The sequence below is a fragment of the Sphaeramia orbicularis genome, chromosome 22 (assembly GCF_902148855.1).
Source record: "Sphaeramia orbicularis chromosome 22, fSphaOr1.1, whole genome shotgun sequence".
NCBI classification, from domain to species: Eukaryota; Metazoa; Chordata; class Actinopteri; order Kurtiformes; family Apogonidae; genus Sphaeramia; species Sphaeramia orbicularis.
In genome coordinates, this window is record NC_043978.1 from 54,994,611 (window position 1) to 55,009,273 (window position 14,663).

The 14,663-nt window shown below is 35.9% G+C and overlaps 1 protein-coding gene across 2 annotated transcripts in view; it reads left to right on the forward strand.

Annotated features, from left to right (window-relative positions):
- The window catches only part of dpysl5a (dihydropyrimidinase like 5a), a 27,810-nt gene extending 14,715 nt beyond the window's left edge, over positions 1-13,095 (forward strand). For both annotated transcript variants that reach the window (XM_030127245.1, XM_030127244.1), the window contains exons 8-13: positions 1,699-1,855; positions 1,951-2,092; positions 4,419-4,561; positions 4,700-4,907; positions 8,351-8,516; positions 11,383-13,095. In XM_030127245.1, coding sequence (XP_029983105.1) covers positions 1,699-1,855; positions 1,951-2,092; positions 4,419-4,561; positions 4,700-4,907; positions 8,351-8,516; positions 11,383-11,468 — 902 coding nt within the window. In that variant the 3' untranslated portion in view covers positions 11,469-13,095. The remainder of the gene's footprint in view (positions 1-1,698; positions 1,856-1,950; positions 2,093-4,418; positions 4,562-4,699; positions 4,908-8,350; positions 8,517-11,382) is intronic.
- Positions 13,096-14,663: the final 1,568 nt, after the last annotated feature.

The following is a 14,663-nucleotide window of genomic DNA, read 5'->3' on the forward strand; positions in this document are numbered from 1 at the left end:
CAGACAAACTGAACTTTTTTTTGTTTTATAGTGGATAAAATCCAGCATTAGGTGCATGATTAATATTATATTTTATTTTATTTTATTTATTTATTTATTTACTATCATTAGTTCTTCCAGGACTGCAGGCAGGGTGGGCAGTATTCGGGGTAATCAATTGCAATCTGCAACTTCACCAATACATGTCATGTCACACATACTGCACCTTTAACCCTTTCATGCACAGTGGTCACTCCAGTGGTCACTCCAGTGGTCAGTTCTTCTCCAGCTGTTCTCTTGTATGTTCATGGGTTTGGTTGTTTTAGTTCCATATCAGCCAACACAGTGGACACTCATGCACCATCCCATAATAATACACTGACATTCATACCATTACTGTACCTGTGCTGTTCTTATTAAAACCTGATCTGCAGTGACATGTTTGAATGTAAATAAATTGCTTATAAAAATTGCAAATTTTCTGATACTGCGTTTTAAATACATGTTTCTTTGCTTCAAAAATTAAACACATGGTGTCCAGTACGAGTGGACATTTTGGTAACTTCATGAAAAATACATTCATTAAAAAACATTTCAATCGCATTGTTTTTCATGCCTAAAGAGGAATAAAAACACTCAGGAAAAAAAATCTTGACTAAGGTTCTCATACACTGTAAAAAAAATCCTGTTGTTTTTACGGAAAAAACTGGCAGCTGTTTTTTCCAGAACAGTACTGTAAAAAACACATCCAACTGTAAACATATTTACAGAGTAACATGTAGATTGAACAGTTTAAACATGTAGATTGAACAGTTTAAACATGTAGATTGAACAGTTTAAACATGTAGATTGAACAGTTTAAACATGTAGATTTAACAGTGGATTTAAATGGTAAATGTTCTGCACTTCTTTAGCTCATTTTCTCCTCCTTCATGGTGTCCACAGCTCTTTCCAAATCCACCAGGTCCAACTGGGACCAGTTTAGGGTTCAGTGTCTTCCATGGACACTTGGACATATGGACAGTCAGAGCCAGGATTGGAACCACCAACCCTTTGGTTATTGGACGAGCCGCTCTACCAACTCTACCAACCCATTCATTTACTAATTTAAAATGTTACACTGTTAAATGTTTACTTTTTTATAACTTTTTTATATATATAAAAAAGCAAATATGCTGTTATTTCAACATTATGGTCTTTGCAGTTTAAACGGCACCACATTGTTTTTCAATTTACAGTTTTATTTTCTAAAAACAATAGAAATCCATCATTTCTTCATACTAATCTGGTTTTGTTCACATACTCTTCCTGTAAAAACTACAGCTATATTTGATTTAATCGTTAACACAAAAATCTTTTCAACTAACCAACTTTGCATTGTATTGTCACTTACAGTTTTTTATGTTGCAATTTTACAACTTTTTGGTGTGAATTCTACAGTCATTTTTTACAGTGTAATTCATGCATGAAAGGGTTAAAAAAACCCTCTTTCATGAATAGGGAAATGTATGTGTAAAATGATTCTATTTTTAATGGTTACATTTTTTTTTGTCTCCCTAGAGTGTTGCAGGATAAAAGTCTTCATTTCAGCAGAGTCAGGGTTTACTTACTTAATCTTCTAATCTGTTTCTATCTTAATCTTGCCCTGCTTTTCTTAGTATAACACTTTCTACTGGCATTTAATCCAGTGTCAATCTGTACTGGGATTTCACATCACAGGTAAGGTGGTCCAAGGGGAAACCACCACCGCCCACAGCGTTCTGAATGGTATGCAGTACTACCATCAGGACTGGGCTCATGCTGCCGCCCATGTCACTGTGCCTCCCCTCCGCCTCGACCCAAGTACCCCCAACTTTCTCATGAGCCTTCTGGGAAAGTAAGGCTTTAAAATGAACACACTATAACATATTATAGTCATAAAGCATGTCTTTTGAGTTCTTCACCTCCATTTTAACCCTATTGTGGCCATAGTGACACTCTGAATGTCGTGGGGTCCGACCACCGTCCGTTCACCACCAAACAGAAAGCTATGGGCAAGGATGATTTCACAAAGATCCCCCATGGGCTCCCTGGAATCCAGGACCGCATGAGTGTCATCTGGGAGAAAGGAGTGGTATGTGTAGCTCTTTTGTTCTCGTCTGGCTGCTCATGAGCTTCACAAGACATCTGATTTAGTTTTGGTTTGGGCTCTTGATTTCATTTTTCATTTCATTTATTCGTTCATGGTTGTGCATTTCATCAGTAAACTTTCAATAATCATCCAGTAAACAAACATGTACATGCCCATGCTTGGAAAGGAGCAGGATGAAGAAAATCTTATGTTTCCTGCCCCCTTCTAAATAATAATAACCTTAATGCTTAGCCATACACAACTAGCTATAAAATCATACTGTATAAAGTCAAACCAAACTAAATACATCCAAAGATAATACAAAATGAATACAAAACCAAGTGGAAAACTACATGTGCAGGAAGTACAAAACATAGGTAAATATAAACCTGATGAAATGATGCAAAAATATTATACCAGACCAGAATAAGGAAATAAATATGTCACAAGATGCAGTACAAATACAAAGCCAAATGTAAAACTTAGATCTGTTCATAGAATCTCATTGTTCTGTCTTTATACACTTTTTTCAGTTGGAATCTGTTTTTCCAGTCCTTCAGCTCATTATAAAGACAATTCCACAGTTGAACACCCACCACTGATAAATACACATGTGCTTCACAGTCGTCCGTGCACACTGGTGTTTGAAACGACCTTTCCTTCGATGCTTTTCATTCTCTGAAGTGAAGACAAACAGTTCTTGTAATTTAGCTGGTACTGCTTTACTTTTGGCCTTGAACATAAAAAGTAATGTCTGTAGCTGAACTAGCACCTGCCATATCAATAATCCAGAATTAATAAATAACACTGGGGAACAATTTGAAAAAAAATTTCTGTTGAGTTAGATTTTTATGATGATTTAAACTAAAACTGGCATGCTGATTCCAAAATTGCGGTCAGTTTTTTTCTAGCACGTCAAGTTTTTCCTCCACAGCTTACCCTCCAGATAAGCAAAATTCCACTGATTAGCTGTAATAAGACTTGCCAGCTGAGTACGATTGGACTCATCTACAGCTACGTGGCTACTTGTTTGTGCAGTCACAATTGCGACAGTGCAGTGAGAGGTGTGTGCAGCTAACAGTAGGTCAGTACTGTCAATATCTGCAAACAGAAAGCTAGCATAGTAGGAATTAAGAGGATTTGTGCTGGCTTTTGTCTTAACCTTGTAACCATGGGCACACCGTTGTAAGTTCTATTTCATTTTATGCTGTTTTTTTAGTTTTCAAAGCTTGTAACTATTCCATCTTGGTGTTTTATTTCCATAGGTATATATTTCCTTTGTTCCAGATCATGTCTGCTCCTGCTACTTCTGGTCGTAAACGCCTAAACAGCCCTGACTCCTTTTGCTTATATTTGTGGTAGTTTCACCATTCCAAGTCAGAGGGCAAACATCAGTGCATTTGTCAAACAAGCATATTTTGCATATTTTAAAGTAAAACTCGGTGATCGAGACAAGCCATGGGCCCCTCCCAAAGTGTACAAGCAGTTGGCATCTGGTATCCCCATGGTTTGGCCAGAGCAAAAAGATTGCACAGACTGTTACTTTTGTTTAGTGAAAACATCAGGATTTAACAAGAAAAATAAAAGTCAAATAGAATATCCTAATCTACCGTCAGCTATAAGACCAACGCCTCATTCAGCTGGAATTCCAGTGCCAGTTTTCAAACAACTACCTTCACTAGAAGATCTGAGTGATGTTGAAGAACGCAGTGACAGCAATGATGCAGATTTTGAAATTCACGAGGATTCAGTTCGTAGGGGATTTGATATTTCATTGTGTGTCAATATTTGAAAAGTTTTATAAAACAAGCACATATCTGTTAAGTACAGTATTTTTCATATTTTTTTAAGAAAACTGGGATCCTATAGTTCAAAAACTCGATGCTATAGAGAAAAACTGAGATCACTTTTGGATTCCGCACCCAAAAATTAGTTAAAAACAGCTGTCAGACCTAACTCAACAAAAAATGTGTTCCCCAGTATTAGTGTGTTCCTAATAATCTGTTTTATGGATAATCCTGATGGCTCTCTTCTGTACGAGATCCAATAATATGGCAACAGAAGTGCACAGTACAGTGTTGGCATTACCCTGTAATCGCACAAATACTTTACCGTATTTAGAATGAAAACACTCTTAGACATCGTTTTCCTCACATGTGCAGTATGGGATTTCCATGTCAGACCTTCATCCAGTATTTGAACTCTAAAAAAGAACATGAAACACAGACAGTAAAGCCCCCAAGAACTCTGCTGTTGGTGTGTCAGGTGACTCAGTCAGATGTCTGTGTCGGTGACTATAAACTGAGCAGCGTGTCTGTCTGATTTACAGATCGGAGGTAAAATGGATGAAAATCGCTTTGTGGCGGTCACCAGTTCAAATGCGGCCAAGATCTACAACCTTTACCCCAGGAAAGGCAGGATCATCCCAGGAGCAGATGCTGATGTGGTGGTCTGGGACCCTGAGGGATCCAAGTATGAAACCGGACCCGGCGCCTTTATCGACCCACTTGTCCCACTGCAGCTTCTGTCCTGTTCATCTCTGAGGCTGATTACATTTTTGTCTGACTGAATCTGGGTCACCTAAGACGTTCTTTCTCTCCCCCCCTGCAGAACCATCTCTGTGGATAATCAGGTCCAGGCAGGTGACATAAACCTGTATGAGGGTCTTCGTTGTCACGGCGTCCCCTTGGTCACCATCAGCCGTGGCCGTCTGGTCTATGAAAACGGCATGTTTACGTGTGCTGAAGGCTCTGGAAAGTTTTGTCCACTGAGAACCTTCCCAGATTACCTCTACAAGAAGATGGTTCAGAGGGAAAAGGTACCAGACTCAACTCTAATGACAGACAAATCAGTAACACTTTAGAATCAGTCCACACTATGAAGCATTAGTTCAGCATTAACAAATACTGAATTCATCATTTATAAAGCAGATTTCTGACATGAATACTCATTAGTATATGGTTTATAAACACAGTTAGAATGGTTTTACTCATCATTAATAAGCTCATCTACAGTGTGCTTAATGATTGTATTTTCATTCTTTATAAATTATGGATTCAGCATTTAAACATTTAGTATTGCATCACTTACAAACCAGGTGTGATGTGCATTTCTGCTCACACATACACTATTCACACATGTACTAATGGTGAGTGAATATGTTAGTGTGTATTTTATACTAACTCACACATTTATTTTCCAGTAGATGTCCTATAAACAGTTATTAATACAGGAATTCATTCTTTCAGGTAGTTCTAAAGCACTAACTACTCATGAATTCAGTCTATGGAGTGAGCTCATCTAAAGTGTGCACTATCTGTGACATTTAAAGCATTTACAAATGAGATTTAAAGGTTTTCAACGCCTAAAGACTCACAAAAGTCTGAGTTATTCTAACAAAGGAAAGACACAGCACATGGGATTATCAAACAAACTGCATGACTGAATGATGAAGGATTATGAATGATGAGTCAAACATTTATAACTGTGCTGATAAACCATATACTAATGAGTATTCATGTCAGAAATGTGCTTTATAAATAATGAATTCAGTGTTTGTTAATGCTTAACTAATGCTTCATAGTGTGGACTTATTATAAAGTGTTACTGAAAAACCTTAGTCGGAGCTCTTTATAACTTTATTTACTGCCTTTTCGGCTGTTGAAGTGTTTTTTAAGCTTCATTAGGCAATAGTTGCTTGATGTCATTGGGCAAAAACTGGTGAATAAAGAGAAATGTGTGAACTCTGTGGATGAAAACAAATGATTGGAACAAGCCTGTGAGGGTTATGCCCATGATCAAAAATGGGAAAGGGATGTTGTGTGATTGGATCAAGAAGCACCTGCTCGGTCTGTCATACAGCTGCCCTTTACATAGTCCTGTTAATGTCATGTTTTAGACAAGCATTGTTTCATGTAAACTGACAGCTAAGTTCAGACACAGTTCAGTTTTACAGGATTTTTTGATTGCATGTTTGTATTCACAGCTGTTCTGTAGAATGAAGTGAACAGCTACAGTTAAATACAAACAATAACCACAAGGGAAGCAGTGATATATCAGGCGGACATCATCATCTGCCATGTTATTTTAAAGGTTTGTTTCCAAATGTGTATATTTGAAGCTGTGTTTGTGGCTGAAAGATTATTTTTAGATTTCTAATGAAGATTTCTTTAGTAATGGGCGAATAAATAAAAACAGAAACAAAATGAAGAAACAGAAGCATTGGTATTGGCACTGGTTATCAACCTAAATGTCATTTTAAATATCGATATAGGCCAAGAATTTTTGCAGTTAATCTGGAATAACTATCATTCTGAGTCTGACAGCTTTTAGCTAACATTTGATTATTATTTTGAACCACTTGCTTGACATTTGTCTTGACCAGAGTTGGGAGAACAGTGCTATTGCTGATGTTTTACCTGTGTCATTAGCACTGGCACAAAACTAAACAACTGATGGCAAAGACCTAAACATAAGCACTCAGAGGCTGTAATGCAGGGGTGGCAAACATGCGGCCCGGGGGCCAAATGCCGCCCACCAATGGGTCCAATCCTGCCCGCAGGATGAATCTGCAAAGTGCAAACATTACACTTATGTTATTAAAAATCATGGATGTCGAAGTCGTTTTTGTTCAGGTTCCACACACAGACCAATGTGATCTCAACTAAAATAACAGCATAATAACCTATAAATAATGACTCCAAATTTTCTTAGTTTAATGTGAAAAACATAATATTACATTACATCTGTAAATAAGTAATGACAACTCCAAATTTTTCTCTTTGTTTCAGTGTAAAAACTTACATTAAATGATGAAAATATTAACATTTACAAACTATCCTTTCACAATAAAATGCGAAAAACCAGAAATTTCAAAGTGAAATTTTAACATAACATCTTCCTGTTATTAAATATTTTGTGCCTTTTGTAGATCCAATCTGTAATATGCATGTATAAATGGTAAGTTGATGTGTAATATTGTTAAAATGGCACTTATTTTTCTCAAGAAATTTCAATTTTTTTCAGGTTATTCACATCATTTTTGTTTGGATAGTTTGCAAATGTACATATTTTCATAATTTAATTTTGATTGCACTAAAACAAAGAGAAAAATTTGGAGTCCTCATTATTTACAGGTTATTATGCTGTTGTTTTACTGGTCTGAACCACTTAAGATCAGTTTGGGCTGAATGTGGAACTGAACTAAAATGAGCTGGACACCCCTGCTGTAATGTGTGCTGAGTATTAATCGAACACATTGGTTAATGTGGAAAAAAAACACAATAAGTGTCGAGGCTTGTACGATTTGAGGTTTTGCATATTTCCCCTGCATTTGCATCATGTCGCCTGCATATACATGTCAGGAAACCTGCTTCCTGTCGTCCATGGATCACTGGTTCTTTAGTAAAGTGTTAGGATCACTGAGTCAAGTGTCCCTTAACTCCAGTAGATAATATTGTTTTTTACTCCTGGTTTTATAGTTTCTCCTATTGAATCCACCTATGGCGCTGCATGTTTTGCCTCTCAGTTGACGTTACGGTCAGTGCAGACCTTCTTTACACTGGCTGCACACTTGAGCTCTTATGCTGGACTTCCTGACAGTCACAATATTTAACCCTTTCATGCATGACGTCCACATTTGTGAACATATAGTTGAAGCTCACTTTCCAAAGGATTATAAAGGCAGCATTGTCCAAACCACATGGGGGTAGTCTCTATAAACCCTAAGCAATACAGTGAAAAAAGGATCATCTCAGTTTTAGAATTTGGACTGCTCTGTGATCTCATAAAGTTAACCTCCAAAGACCCATCTATGAGTTTTCTGTCCACGTTTGTGGACAAGAGTTTCACAATTTTATACAAAAAAAACCAAAACAAAACAACTATCCACGGCAAAGGACATTCCATAAAAAAATGCATCTGAAAAAACTGTTGCATCGTGATGTTTCCAGTATAGGCAATTGGTTACTTAAATTAAAGCCAAAACTTGTGCTTTCCTGGGTCTTTTATATAGGTTAAATTTCTTCTTAATAAAACAATCAAAATGCATTTCAACTTTAGCCTAATTTTGACTCTCAAAATCAGTCAAAAAAAAAAAAAAGAATCTACATAGTTTTTCATAATTCATGCATGAAAGGGTTAAGAAAAATCCACACTGCAACTACTGTGATTGGCCTAAATAACTATACTTATGATTTAACAGCTTTAATCATGTTTTACAAGCTTCATTAACCTGTGTGTATGTTCATGTTATGTTTTCAGTGCCAGATGATGAAAGCTGTGGAGAGAGAACCATACAATGGAGATGTGGCAGTGGTGAACTCAGGAAAGAGGGACTTTGGGGCTTCAGACCTGGATACTCCATCCCGTCCCACAACCCGGCACGGAGGCATGAGGGATCTCCAGGAGTCCAGCTTCAGCCTCTCTGGTGAGGAGCAACATAAACATCACAGGTGTCAAACATGTGGCCCGGGGGCCAAATCCGGCTCGCCAAACGGTCCAGTCCGGCCCTTAGGATGAATTTGTGAATGCAAAAATCACACTACGAAATTAACAATCCTTTTAGTTCAGGTTCCACATTCAGACCAGTTCAATCTCCAGTGGGCAGGACCAGCAAAATACAATCAGAATAACATAGAAATAATGACAACTCCAAATTTTTCTCTTTGTAAATGTAAATACTTTCATGTATTTACATGAAAACAAAGTATAATTTCGCAAAAAATGTGAATGAACTGGACAAATATGAACAACCTGAAATGTCTTAAGAGAAGTAAATACAATTTTAACAATATTCTGCTTGTTATTAAATGTTTTGTGTGTTTGTAGATCCACTGTGATCTGTACGTTATAATGTACATGTGTAAATGATAAACTGAGGCAGAATATTGTTAAAATTACACTGATTTTTTCAGTTTGTTCATGTTATTCACATCTTTTGAAAGGATAGTTTGTAGATGTAAACATTTCCATAATGTAAATGTACTTTTTTCGCTCTAAAACATAGAGAAAAGTTTGGAGTTGACATTATTTCTATATTATTCTTTTATTATTTTACTGGTTCGGCCCACTGCAGATCAGATTTAGCTGAATGTGGAACTGAACTAACATGAGTTTGACAGCCCTGTACACATGATCAGCACTGCAACTGAGGCATTTGGAACATACACCACTTCGCCTGATGAGGGAGCTCAACTGTTTAAGTGGGTGTCAGTTGAAACCTGCGTTCAGTTGATGAAGATGATGTTTTACTTGTGTTTAATCTTATGCCATATTCCTTATGTCATATAATTTAACACTTGTCAAAAGACACTGTGTTGCAACCACAATTTAGAGGCTTTCAGCACCCTCTTTTTTTTAGTTACAGTCATCACATTATATCTAAATAATTTTGCCATTTTCTGGAATTAAAATGAAAAAACACAAAAAACACAAACACAAATGTTGCCTTTGGTTTCAGCAGTCATTAACATTAGCCAGCAAGCTAAGTTTAGCTAAAGTTAACAAAAAGGCAGTTTGTCAGTAGTCAGAATAAAATGAAATTACTAAAAAAAATCCTTAAACTACAGACTCAGGGCTTATTACAAAATATTGGAGGATGGATTTGAAGCTTTCCCTATTTATCTAAAGATTAAAAACACTGTGGCCCTAACTAACCTCCTATAGCATCAGAATCAGAATACTTTGTTAATCCTAGGGGAAATCATTGTATGTTACAGTTGGTCTATGCAAGTAGCAGGAAAGAAATGATCAATGCTACAAAAATTCTGATGTATGTGTGAGAGGCAGCTTTATGTAGAGTCTGCTGATAATACACTGTTGCCCATAAAGTTAGAATAAAATATTTTTGCCTCTTCTCATGAGATGATTGTGACAACCTGATTTTTTTTATTGATAGATAAAGTGTAACTGGGACTCAGTATGTAATCACTGCACCTGGGAAAAGGTGATTACTGATACTTTATATAGATAGGAATAGTCAGACGAATGTGCCTGAAAACAAAATTATTCCAACTTTCTGGGCAACAGTGTACTTTCATACAGTACTTTTACTTAAGTAATCTTTTGAATGCAGAATTTTTACTTGAACTGGAGTCTTTTCACAGTAGTTTATCACTTCTGTAATGTAAGCAAAGGATTTGAATACTTTTTCCACCACTGCATTTAAATACAGTATAATCAGACCTATACAGTACCCACTATACATTTAATCCTTTATGTCGAAGGAAGTGCACAAATAATAAACCTTTAGTAACAATAACACTGTATCTAAATACAGTTACAAGTAAGACACACATTTGGATTTTATGCCAAAGGGGCCCATAAGTATATTTTTTACATGTGATTGCATGGTTGTAACCATAAATAATATGCATTTTAAGTGGAATGAGAAGAATTGCTTTGATCATTTAAAGTATGCTGCACTGCTTAAATCCCACTGAAACTGTTTGGGATTTAACATAAGCTGTCTGAAAAAGACTGGTTTACAATACCCGCAAATATGAGCTGCTCGTAAACACTGCTAGAATGTACCAGTTAACTGCACTGTAAAAAAAATCCTGTTGTTTTTACGCAAAAAACTGGCAGCTGGTGGTTTCCAGAACAGTACTGTAAAAAACACATCCAACTGTAAACATATTTACAGAGTAACATGAATATTGACCATTTTAAACATGTAGATTTAACATTTTAAACATGTAGATTGAACAGTTTAAACATGTAGACTGAACAGTTTAAACATGTAGATTTAACAGTGGATTTAAATGGTAAATGTTCTGCACTTCTTTAGCTCATTTTCTCCTCCTTCATGGTGTCCAAAGCTCTTTCCAAATCCACCAGGTCCAACTGGGACCAGTTTATATATATATATATATATATATATATATATATATAGATATATATATATATATATATATATATATATATATATATATATATATATATATATAAAAGCAAATATGCTGTTATTTCAACATTATGGTCTTTGCAGTTTAAACGGCACTACATTGTTTTTCAATGTACAGTTTTATTTTCCAAAAACAATAGAAATCCATCATTTCTTCATACTAATCTGGTTTTGTTCACATACTCTTCCTGTAAAAACTACAGCTATATTTGATTTAGTCATTAACACAAAAATCTTTTCAAATAAACAACTTTACATTGTATTGTCACTTACAGTTTTTATATGTTGCAATTTTACAACTTTTTGGTGTTAATTCTGCAGTCATTTTTTACAGTGTGGGTTTCACTGCTGCCCAAAACCATGTTATTATGTTTGCTTCTGTTTCCAGGTGCTCAGATCGATGACAACATTCCAAAGAGATCCTCGGCCAGGATCCTCGCTCCGCCTGGTGGAAGATCCAGTGGGATCTGGTAACCAGTCAGATCACTACTACATGAAAGCAGAAGAATGATACCGGAGGGAAACGTGGCCACGTGGGACAACTTGTTTTTATTTGTGGAAAGCTTAGGATGTGTGTGGGTAAAGGAGTCCATTTGTTTTCAATTTGAACTCAGCACAGAAATTTAGGGCTGCAAAACTTGAACTGTGACATTGTATACATAATGTTGGAGGATAAGTTATATTGACCTAATTTAATTTCAGTTGTAGCCAAATATAAGCAGGAGGTTAGAAAAATGAGTTACCAGTGAATTAATTTGGCTATTGGACCATGTTAGGGGAAGTACGTTGTATCTTACTGATAGTTTTAGGAATATTAAGGTGAGTCATGGTTGATATTATGCGATTGTGTTACCTCACTGTAAAATACGATTTTGCACTTGTATCATGTACGATTTAGATGCCTTTTTTACCTAATTTTATGTCACAAATGTCTTTTTACTCTGAGCCATGAATGCAATGTAATAAATTACTACAAATGAGTCGGCATAAAAATATGAAACTATGCCAGTGCAATTGGCCAGTTAATGGAAAATATCCGAATACAAGCATACCATTTCATGTCTTTATTTATTTCGACTTTGCCAGAGTTGTGCTGTCTGTCTTTGACACAGCTGTGTGATTTACTCCCTCACCTCTTTGTTCAGTAGTTCATCATTGTCAGATTTAAAACCCAAGCCGTGTTTACAGCCTTCTAACAGAACAGAGTGCTCTGTTCCACCCACACCAAACGTGAATGAATCTATGCTGTGTGTCCTCTGCATGGTAGCATAGTTCTAAAAAGACTGTAACAAGCACTAATATTACTCATGCTACATTGCACTGTTTGTGTTCATATTCATTTTCCATGAACAACGAGGGTCTCGTCCCAACTGCCTTTTACTCGCCTGCAAACACAACATCCTGTGATGATGTCCTGACATGGTGATCGCTGTCATTTGAATTGTTATTATGATTTTCTTTTTTTTTAGAGCAGGCACTTTTTGCAACTTTGATTCATTGTTGTCTGCAAGAGAAGGGTAAAAACTGTACCCCCGGCAGACACTTCTGGTATAACGGATCACTGTGAAGCATAGAGAAGGCATTCACATTTGAGTTTAACAGCACTAATGGAAGTCAGCTCATGGCACTTCTCTGCAGGATCAGATGCCTTCATATGCCATTTAAATGCATAGTTTGTTTAGCAACTACAAAAGCACTGATACGCAACTTATCAACAACTGTATTTTTATTGTTCGTTTGGTTTTTTTTAGATGTTCTTTCTTGTATATGATGTATTAGTAAATTATTCTTCTGTTTCATTGTCACATCTGTCATATAGGCAGACATGCACACAAGATTTTGCTCCTACGTAGACCCGGTTATGTTTAGAAGATCATTTCCCTCCTGTAAAAGTCCAGTCCTTTGTCACATTTTATAAAGATGTCACTGTTGATCATGGGTGTTTTAGCTACAGTGAATCCTGTTCTGGTTCTTCCATTCAAATTCACACTGGTGCTGAACAAGTTTTGTCACACTGAATTCCTTTTGTTTCTTCCTTTTTTTGCAGCTGTTTATCACATGATTTGAGTGCAAATTAAACAATGAAATCTCCTTAATGGAATATGACTGTCTCACTGATCTTATCTTAAAGCCTCTATTTCTTTTTCTCTCTATTTTAACTTTCAATTCTTGTCACCATAATCCCCCCCCCAAATGTACTAACTATCAGTAGCTACTATCTGCTACAATGTAAAAAAAAAAAAAATTCCTGTTTTTACAGAAAAAAACTGGCAGCTGTGGTTTCCAGAACAATACTGTAAAAAACACATCCAATTGTAAACATATTTACAGAGTAACATGTAGATTTACCAGTTTAAACATGTAGATTTAACACAGGATTTAAATAGTAAATGGACTATGCTTATTTAGCACATTTTCTACACTGTTTTCAGACTGGTAGGATGGCTAAATATCTGACCAACAGCTGTATTGAAGACATTAATTCATGTGTAGGGTAGTCGGATTTTTTTTTTTTTTTTTTTTTAATTTCCAAGAAAATTTAAAATACTATCACATAATCATTCTGTTTGTCCTACATTTGCTGGGATATGGTCAATCATACCTGCGACTCTGTCCTATGGATGGATGGATGGATGATCTGGGTTTTTTTTATTCTTTTTATATTTTGTATATTTTCAAACAGTTCTGACTGTTTACTTTCACTCAGACTGTTGTGGATGCCTTCTCTTTGACAGTACAACTTACATACATTTTTACTACTTCCAGCCAAATTTAACCCTTTCATGCACAGTGGTCACCACAGTGGACAGCTGTTCTCTTATATATTCATGGATTTTGTTGTTTTAGTTCCATATCAGCCAAGGCCAACACAGTGGACACTTACACTGTAAAAATCTAAATCTTACCAAATGAATTTTTTCTCATTTCTCGTCCAAATATCTCATCACACTTAAAATCAGACAGAATCACCTAAAGAGGAACTTTACACTGAGATATAAGAACTGATTTATGGACAATAGATCTGCAACATCTGATTTCAAGAAATCTTACCAAGATATGTTTCACTTGTTCCACTGACAGACTTTTTTGCTTGAATTAAACAAAAAAAATGTTACTCTTTAGGTGATTATACCTCATTTTAAGTGTGATGAGATATTTTGACTAGAAATGATAAAAATACACTTGGTCAGATTTTGACTTTTGCAGTGCATGCACCATCCCATACACTGACATTCATACTGTTACTGTAACTGTACTGTTCTGGATAAACCTGCTCTGCACTAACATGTTTGAGTGGAAATCAAGTGCTTGTTACTGTTATTAAACTGTAATTAACAGGTTTTTTTGTTTTGTTGTTTTTTTTTGCATATTATCTCAATGAAGTGAGTAATGACTAGTATTAGTGTATGTTAAAATGTGAGAAAACATCAGATTATCTGCATTAAAAATGTTTTTATTTCATAGTTTTCACACAGTTTATCAGTAATACACTTCTTGCTTCAGAAATTAAATGCTTGGCGTCCAGCTGAGTGGACATTTTTGCAACTCCTTGAAAAATGGGTTTATAAAAACTATTTCAATTGCATTATTTTTTTAATGCCTAGAGGAATAAAAACACTTAGGAAAAAAAATCTTGATTAACACTCTGGTATCCTGTCCACCAAGGCC